At 46.9% G+C, this 9,865-nt stretch overlaps 1 protein-coding gene across 1 annotated transcript in view; it reads right to left on the bottom strand.

Annotated features, from left to right (window-relative positions):
* ARL9 (ADP ribosylation factor like GTPase 9) overlaps positions 1 to 3,792 on the bottom strand; it is a 29,827-nt gene extending 26,035 nt beyond the window's left edge. Inside the window, exons 1-2 of the mRNA XM_018563364.1 lie at positions 3,548 to 3,792; positions 2,840 to 2,974 (exon numbers count right to left, since the gene is read on the bottom strand). Of these exons, the coding sequence (XP_018418866.1) occupies positions 2,840 to 2,902 (63 nt within the window). The 5' untranslated portion in view covers positions 2,903 to 2,974; positions 3,548 to 3,792. The remainder of the gene's footprint in view (positions 1 to 2,839; positions 2,975 to 3,547) is intronic.
* Positions 3,793 to 9,865: the final 6,073 nt, after the last annotated feature.

Raw genomic sequence — 9,865 nt, forward strand, 5'->3', positions numbered from 1 at the left:
GGAAGCCCGCCCCTCAGCGGGGCGGGCTTTCGATGATCGCAAGTACGATCTGCCCGTCCAAGGTGGGCAGATCGTACGAGCTTTCAATAAGCATACGACCATCGCCAGACAAAAGTCTGGCGAGGGTCGTAAGGTGTATGGGCACCTTAACTGCAGGAGAGGAGACAGAGGAAATGCTTTCACATCATCTAAGCATAGGCAAAGTCACACTGCAGGAGCTCAAGCACAGCTTCTTAAAGGAGAAATATGACTTAAGGGCAAATCAAAATACCCCTTACCTTGATTGTAGTAGCATCGTTCCTTTTTTCTAAAGTCGCAGCACATCACAGATAAAACCCTCAAAACCTGTAGTAAATGGCCGTCTTCAACCCTGCTCCAAGCTCCTTTCTTCTTAGGGGGCGTTAACATTTGATCCAGGCCGCCCACGGCTTTTTTTTCAAATGATCTCATTGCTGTGGCCGCGCTTCCTCTCATCGTGCACAGCTGTGTTTTGTCAGCTCGTGCACGCTGGCATTTGTGAGCGGGAGGCGGAGTCTGAAGTGAGAAGGCAGCAGCAAGAGACGGACTCAGCCTCCCTGCATATTCAGTGCTCTTTCCCCTCTCTCATCAGCGATCCCCAGTAATTAGGATGTCAGCATAACACAGGGGGAGAGAGAGAGGATAAAGAGCCATCCCTCTCTCCATCATTTACCAGAAATGGGCAAGTCCATATATGGTGAATGATGTCACTGGGTATCCCTGCAGGCTGGCAAGCATCCGATCAGCAGGGATCCCCAGTGACATCATTCATCATATATGAACTTGCCCATATGTGGTAAATGATGGAGAGAGATAAGGCTCCTTCCCCTCCCTCTCTCTCCCTGCCCTGTGTAACGCTGACATCCTCAATTCACTGGGGATCGCTGATGAGAGAGGGGAAGGAGCCCTCTCTCTCTCTTCAGCATTTACTACAAATGGGCAAGTCCATATATGGTGAATTATGTCACTGGGGATCCCTGCAGACTGGCAAGCATCCAACCTGCAGGGATCTCCAGTGACATCATTTACAACATATATGGACGTTCCCATTTGTAGTAAATGCTGAAGAGAGAGAGAGGGCTCCTTCCCCTCTGTCATCAGCGATCCACGGTCATTTTAGTATGTCAGTGTCACACAGGGCAGGGAGAGAGAGAGAGAGGGGGGGGAAGGAGCCCGGCTGGCACACGGTGACGTGCAGGTAAGGAGAGAGCTGCTGCGCATGTCCATATATTCGTGGACGCGCAGCAGCTCTCAAGAATTACTGTCAGTCACAGTGAGGAAGATCAGTGGGGAGGATCCCGTCAGATACGTCGGGATGTCTCCTCATTGCGGTGCTTAGCCCCGCCCACCACCTTAAATAAGGGTTTACAGCCTTACTGTGCATTTTGGCTAATTAGAGTAAATTACATAATGTACTTATTTAGCCTAAGGAATGCATTAATAAAGAAAAGATAGAACCCCATAGTTCTCCTTTAATGATAAAAGATGGAGAGTTTTTGAAAAATTATACAGTTATTACAATTATTGCAGACTTGTAAAATTACTGAAAGGTTGCATTATTCTCTTGGGACTGTCAATGGCCAGTTCACATGTGCTGTGACTTATTTCTCATTCAGCCCCACGGGCTGAAAGAGGGCAAACTTTTGAATTCCGCCTACAGGTCTATTGTACTCTGACAGCCGTGGGTGTCCTGCTGTCAGAATACAGGGACAGCGACTGTAGCCGGTTGGCTGCACTCACTATTCGGCCTTGAATTTTTTAACTGGCTCATTGGACAAGTGTTTGAGAAATCAACTTTTGACGAATGGAGGTCTTGACACTAACCACACACGGATTGAATTTTGGCTAAGTCCGGAAGACTCAGCGGAAATTGCCAGCCAGCTTAAAAGAGAACTATGGCCAAAGCTTTTTTGGCCATAGTTCTTTTTAGGGTCACAGGAGGATATTTACAAATGGACATTTACTAATGTCCTCCTGCGATCCAAAATTTAGCATATAGCGGGCCACAGAGCCGTGCTGCAGTTGGGACAGATCCTGACAATATGGTCGGGATCAACTCGCTAATTGATTGACAGCTGGATCTGTCTCCCTAGAGGCCAGCACCAAAGGAAGGAGAGGGGAATCCCTGCGTGGAGCGGTGACTGACAGTTGCTGCACTCTGCAGGGTGAAGATTGTGGTATGTGATCAGCGGTATGTGATCGCTCAGTTCTTGATCTATACAGCCGACATGTGACAGCTTCAGTGTCACACGTCAGCTCTAACTATGGGTATGAGTGCAGTTCACTCACCCCATAATTCACCTTTAAAAGGAGAACTATGAGGTGAGTGCTTTTCACTCACCTCATAGTTCTAGCCGACCTGTGACAATGAGACTGTCACAGGTCGGCTCAGTAGATCGGGAGGTGAGCGAACACATACTGGGTTCCCTCACCTCTCGATCCTGTCACGGCTCTCTGCCGTGACAGGGGAGGGCCTGGATTCCCCTCTTCCCGCTCCGCCAGCGCTGACTGGAGGAACGGACGGGGGAGGGTACAGCTGGCTCTGCCGCTAGATAGGCAGAGCCAGCTGTCAGTCACGCAGCTGGGCGGTTCCAGACATCGATGTCGGGATCCGCTCCGGCGTCTCAGTATACTGAGCCTAGGGTGACGGGAGGACGCTAGTTTGTGTCCTCCCGTTACCCTAAGGAGAACTATGGGGAAAAACACTGACTCCATAGTTCTCCTTTAAGCGTGTTTCACTTATACAATCAACACAAGCATTTAGAATGAAGTTTACAAAACAGGAAGGAAATAAAGGTTGTTTATCTTCGAGAGTTCTTACCTGAGGTTGTATTTCTGTGCAAATGTCGCTGTCACTGGGCTCCTTTATGACAGGTGGCTCCATAGGTGATGCAAGAAGCTCCGCTATCCTGTTCTCCTGCACTGTGTATGCACTGTTGGCTCTCTCTCCTTCCACCTGCACTGCTGATCTCTCTTTATCATCCTGTATTGTGTGGGCACTGTCTGCTTTAGCTGGCTGCGCTCTCTTTTCTTCATGCACTGTGTGGGCACTGTCTGCTTTAGCTGGCTGCGCTCTCTTGTCTTCATGCACTGTGTGGGCACTGTCTGCTTTCTCTGGCTGCACTCTCTTGTCTTCATGCACTGTGTGGGCACTGTCTGCTTTCTCTGGCTGCACTCTCTTGTCTTCATGCACTGTGTGGGTGCTGTCTGCTTTCTCTGGCTGTGCTCTCTTGTCTTCACGTACTGTGTGGGTGCTGTCTGCTTTCTCTGGCTGTGCTCTCTTGTCTTCATGCACTGTGTGGGCACTGTCTGCTTTCTCCGGCTGTGCTCTCTTGTCTTCATGCACTGTGTGGGCACTGTCTGCTTTCTCCGGCTGTGCTTTCTTGTCTTCATGCACTGTGCGGGCACTGTCTGCTTTCTCTGGCTGTGCTCTCTTGTCTTCATGCACTGTGTGGGCCCTGTCTGCTTTCTCTGGCTGTGATCTATCTCCATGCACTATATTTGTACTCTCTGCTCTCTCTCCTTTCACCTGCACTGCTGATCTCTCTCGCTGTGATATCCTATCATCCTGTACTGTGTATGCACTGTTTACTCTCTCTGGCTGTGATCTATCATCCTGTACTGTGTATGTAAAGTCGGCTCTCTGTCCTTCCACCTGCACTGCTGATCTCTCTTTCTGTGATCTATCATCCTGTACTGTGTATGTAATGTCTGCTCTCTGTCCTTTCACTTGCACTGCTGATCCCTGTGTGTGTGCTCTGTTCTCTTCCTGTACACTGTATGCACTGTCTGCTCTCTTGTTATGGACTGGTACTGACAGTGTGCCTGGCCCTGTTGCCTGCTCTCCCTTCTCTGATATGTCTTTATGTACACCTTTCATAGAGCCTGGGCTGGAATGAGGCACTATGGAGGGTTCATGTGTCTTCTCGTGCTGCAGTTCGGCCGTCCTATCCTCCTCTTCTGGGTTACAGTCCTGCCCTGTTTCCTTTCTTCTCTTGGCAGTGAAGTAGTTCCATGTAGCAACTGCCGCTCCTCCAGTAGCAGCCAGAAGGGCAGCGGCTAGCCCCATCTCCCTGAAGAACGACATCCTCCCCTCACAGTACCCGGCTCTCCCCAGTACACAGCTCTACATGGAAACCGATGCTGGACTCACCACCTTCCTGTACGGGGGTGCCATAGCAAAGGCATGTGTAAATAAAACAAAGCCCCGCCCCTGGTCCTGCAATACTTCCGACAGCGAGAGAAAGAGCTGGGAGCGCTAGTCATAGAGCTGGTGGGAGCGGTGCACTGCCCTCTGTGGCTGGCAATTGCCATGGTCACGTGTTCCAGTCCGCCTCACATAGCCGGGAGAAGACTATTTTTCGCTTCGCATTACAACTTCAAGAGAAGATGAGGCGATGGGCCATTCATTCACAATGACGTACATGCGCTAATGTTGTCCCTACACTCCAAGTTTTAATATTTAACCACCTCAGTTCAATCTTGTACATACCCCTTTATGGCAAGGACATTTTTCACTTTTTATTGCTGTGATAATTTAAAATGTATTCCATCATGCAACACTCTACCCAAAATAATTATATATAGATATATATAGATATATATATATCTATATATATATAATATATTTTATTTATATTTCTTTCAGATAGAGCTTAAGGTGGTATTTAAAGGGTTGTTTCACCTTTATGCACATTTCCCCCCAAAAGACCCCATGTATTCCAGTATACTCTGCATCACTGTTCCGCTTTAAAAAATAGAAAATGCTCCTTTTGCATGTCATACCTTAGGGCCATGGGTGGTCTGACTACAAAAACCCATGGCAGGTGGTCCTCCTCTGTCCATGTAAGCTGCAGGGCACCCCAAGCACAGGTGTCCCTAGACTTTTTGCCACCTGAGGCAGGGATGGGGGTGCTGATGATGCATGTTCAGTGGTAGGGGTGTGGTTGTGGGTGAAGGGGGGTCCTGGGGGTTTACGTGGGGTTCTGGCTCCAGCTCTGTTCAGCGTCCCGACCAGCATATGTGCAGTGTGCTCTGTCCCCTTTAAGCTCAGCCTCTTCTGATACAAAACTCTGGCTAATAATAAAAAACGTACCTTTGCAGTAGGGCTACCTCTGCACTGCAAGGGTTAAGTGCTCATTTTGTCTAGGGGACACAAATAAAGCAGATATACTTACCTGATCCTTGGTCCAGCCAGCTCCCCCCGGGCTGCTAGGCTGGTCCCAACAGCCTTTCTTCCCTAGGCCTTGCCAACATCATCATGTCCTATGCAGGTCCATTGTCCATAAAACATAGCATATATAAATGTTAGGTCAGTACGAAAAACCTGCCACATGACCCCTTTTTGGAAAGTAGACACCCCGAGGTGACCTCATTTTCGCCACAATTTTTTAGAAATGAAGAAACATGCTGGTATTGAGGGGGTTATAACATGGAGCTTGCTAAGGCCTCATTCACAGAAAAGAAAAGGCCGGCAGGTACAGCTCCGTGCTGCGTGCACGGCCGTATCGGGCAGCTCCGGTGAAGGACAGGTGCTGCATGTGATTAGTATGCAGCCCCTGTCCTTCTCTATGGGAGTATGCGGCCATACGTCCCCCTACGCTCACCTCAAGTGCAGGTCCGTACGGGTGCGAATGTCCCAGCTCAGGCGCAGACAGGATCCATCCTGTCAGCCTATGAGTACGGATACCCGCAAGGACATACAGGGCGGGTGAGCGTAGGGTGGCATATGGCTGTGTACTCCCATAGAGAAGGACGGGGGCTGCGTACTAATCACATGCAGCACCTGTCCTTCCCAGGAGCTGCCCGATACAGCCGTGCACGCAGCTCGGAGCTGTACGTGCTGGCCGATTCCCGTGTGAATGAGGCCTAATGGTGCACTAGATATATTAAAGTAGTATTAAACTCTCAAACTTTATTCAATAATTAATGCAGATCAAACAAATATACAATATACAAGCTTACAGTCATCATGTTTCCAAACAGCTCCAACTCTCGCTGCTCGGCTTCTCTGAACGTCCAGTCCAGTCCAATATCACAAGGGGCAGAGCAATCTCCAGCAGCTGTCCATCTATTAGCATGGAGAAGGGAGGAGGGAGAGAAAGGAAGCAGGTATCAGGGGAGTGTCTTGCCTTGCTGTATCTGTGTGTTTGTGGAGACACACACTTATCAGCACACTCAAGGGTGGCTCCATAGGGCCCTGCAAGGAAATGGAACCACCCTAAAACAGGATATCAGGGCCAGGGTTAATGTACAGGTCATACACAGAGGGAGAAGAAGGTGAAGGGGTTAATGTACAGGGGACATACAGTGAGAGGATGAAAATGAAGGGGTTACTTTGTAGGATAAGTGAGGTAAAGGCATTAAAATACAAGCACTGAAGAGACAGGATGGAGATGAGATGAGTTTAAATGAAAACACCCTCACCCTCACGGGCAGGGCCCTTTCTTACGATCTTGTCTTGAATTGTATTGTGAATGTAATGTCTTCCTTATATTGTAAAGCGCTGCGCAAACTGTTGGCGCTATATAAATGCTGTATAATAATAAAACAATCCCACAATCAAATTAATGAAAACCCTCCACCTAGAATATGCTGTAATTTATGATCTCTTCCTTCCTCTGTTGTGAGAGGAAAGGGAGGTCTCTCAAATGTAAACAGCAGAAATGTTTACATTTGTGATCTCTGTGATTGGCCATCCCTGCGCATTTTGACTGTGATCTGAGCTGCCCTATGTGTACAAGTAGTGCACAGAGTGCATTTTAAAGTGGTGCTCCAGAAAATAACCTCCATCAGTCCGCTGTTTATTTATACACGGCGGTGGTAAACTGGTTCATTTTTTTTAAAGTTTTGGATAGAGTGAGAAGGATAAACCCCCTGTCAGGTTTGGATTGCTGTGTATGCCCCCACTGGGGAGATTAACCCTGTTTTTCCTGGTGACCATTATAATGAGATGGAAAGTGGTGGAAAATCCCAAATGTAAAAGTTGTCACCAGAGCAAAAAGTGAGAAGTCTTTTAGGACCCGTTCACACATCCAATGCGTTCACGGCACAGTTCAAAACAAAGCCTCCCCATGTTTTGGCGCAGGAGGGGGCATGGTGGTGCCATTCATTTCAATGGCACCCCAGGCACTCCTTCTACCTTGCTTGTGGTACCGCAATGCCCCGCGGGATTTCCAGTGCGGTGCGATCACAAAAAATTATGTATGCACTCCTCGCCCCAGAACGTGGGGAGGCTTTGTTTATGTTATCCAGTGCATTCATGTCACGGAACCGTGCGGTGAACGCATTGGATGGTGTGAACAGGCCCTTAATGAGCAAGTCTGTTCCACTTCTAGAGAGTTCCTCTCGATTTTGCCCTTACTGATATCACAGGGGTGATCCATTCTCTATTGTATTGGAGTTTTATTGAAGTTAAAGTTTGGGCTTTAGCTATACTTGCATGTTGACAGTGAAAAGCTGCCGTATGCATGACATTACGTTGTGTTCAATGATTGTCCTTTACGTATGCAATTTCTGTGACTATTTATGACATCTACCATTTGGAAAATGTTTCTTTATTAAAGTGCATTTCCACTTTCGCAGCCAAATTGGTTAACTCCTATTTTATATGTGTTACATGTTCTCATTCACATAGCATAAGCTAAAAAAATAAAAATGCTTCTTGTAGGTTATGGTTTCTTGGCTTCTTAAGGGTCAACAACTCTGGCTTCTTCATTGTATGTTAATGAAGTTAATGAGAGAAATAAACAATATACAAACCTCAGTCTTAAAGCCAGGTTCACACTATTTTCCGGACCAGATCTGGAATGCAGTGCATTGCGTTTTTACCTTAAAATGGGCTTACAGGTGCGTTTGCATGTGTTTTTGACGCGTTTCCATGCATTCCTGACCAGAGAAAATTAGACAAGCAGTATTTTTCTGGTCTGGACTGGAACGGACTGTACTGGTGTAAACAGAGCCCAGAAATACCATAGGGATACATTAGGATGCTTTTTTGGTCTGGGAACAAACTGTTCTGGTCTGGACATGACCCGGACATGGTGTGAACAAGCCCTAAGTCTTTCTATAAGTACAGATCATTGTGAAAGTGATTCACCTATCTTGCCTGCTGCAACAAAACATGTAAAAAAGATATATATATATATATATATGTATATATGTTTCGTACATATAGGTAAATCATTATTTGCACAATCCACCAGCATGCATCAAATCATAGCCATTGTTGTCAATGACTCACTAGACAAAGCCTCAGGTGACCAGCCCAGCCCTGAGCCTGCATTGACAAGTCAATAATAGCAGCTCACGTATATCTGTACCTACAGGTTTATTTTGGAATCAGGAAGAGGAGCGCAGAGCACATAGGATTTAACCAGGATTGGTTCATCAAAACGACAATTCCCATGTGTTGGTCTCTCCCTGATTTCTAATAACATTTGGAATGCTAGATAGAGAAAATTAACATTGCAGTCTACCAGGAAATGCGACCACCTTTAAAAATAATGTTTTACAAATCTGTTTGCTGCAAAAGAACAGCAGTTCAGTATGACAGATGGTCACACGAGTTAAATCTTCAAGGAATGGGTTATGCAGCTACCTTCGGGTGATAGGACATGGACAATTCAAAGCAGTAAGCACAGTCCTGTATAACCCTTTCCAACCCTGCCCCAGTTTTGTAGCAAGCAGTACAAGGGTAGATTACAAAAACACAGAGGGGATGGTCCTGTGATGTACTCCAAGAAATTGATTTTTCAGGTCATACAAGCAAAAACAGTCCAACAGGGGTGGGCAACCCAGAAAACGTCTAACAGTCCTGTGAAAATAACACTGAACCTCAACAGGGAACAATAACAGAAGGGGCCACCTAAAGAACCTTCTGACTGAAGCTAGCATCTGTAGAGGCTTGAACATCCACCTCGCAACAATGGCAAAATTGTGAACAGAGGACCATGTGGCACCCCTACAGATTTGAAATACCGAAGCCTGATGCTGGAAGGCCCAAACAGTACAAATGCTAGTAGTAGAGTGAGCCTCAACTGGAAAGGGGGAAACTTTACCCTTCATCTCATAGGCCTAAGTGATAGCTCACCGAATCCACCTAGCGATAATGAAGCTGGCTGCCCCATAGGTGACTCTCAGGAATGATAAAAGGAGAAGCCAGACATGTGGATGGAAGCTGTATCAGATAGACTAGCCCTGACCTTCCACCCTCAGAGCTGCAGTTGACCTGGCGACAAGCGTTTCGCCCTCCTGGTGGGCCATAACGCGCCCCCCAAAAGGGTGTCTTCAGGGACAGGCCTCCACCACAATGGACTACAGCCCTGAAATTTAAAGCACCCTGTAGCAACTACACAAGCAGCACACAGCATCAAGGTGAGTGCCCCACACAAAAAAAAAAACAACACCCTACGCACATTAGAGGCCAGCCGTTCATCTTCCAGAGGTATGATCTTGCAAGGAGAAAACCAATCCGGATAGCTGCTGTTAGGTGCTGAAGTGGCTGTAAGCAGAATTTAGAGAAACCTGCTAGAAGAGTCTTCAGCAGAAGAGTTAAGAAGAAGAATTTACTTCTTTCATAACTGAGAGAAGGCGCCCATCACTTAAGAACACTAGTAAAAAAAAGATAAACCAGGCTGGGAGTGGGAAGGGTTATACAGGGCTGTCCTAACAGCTTTGATTTGCCAGTGTTCAATCACCTGAAGGTAGGTGCATAACCCATCCATTCAAGAATTACATTTCCTGTGTCCTATGATGCACCGTGTAATATCACAAAGTCCAAAAAATGTCACCAGCACACCATTTCAACATAAAGCAATACGGTTTTAATGACACATGAATGTCATTC

Source organism: Nanorana parkeri, unplaced genomic scaffold (genome assembly GCF_000935625.1).
Source record: "Nanorana parkeri isolate BGI_ZX_2015 unplaced genomic scaffold, ASM93562v1 scaffold659, whole genome shotgun sequence".
Taxonomy (NCBI): domain Eukaryota; kingdom Metazoa; phylum Chordata; class Amphibia; order Anura; family Dicroglossidae; genus Nanorana; species Nanorana parkeri.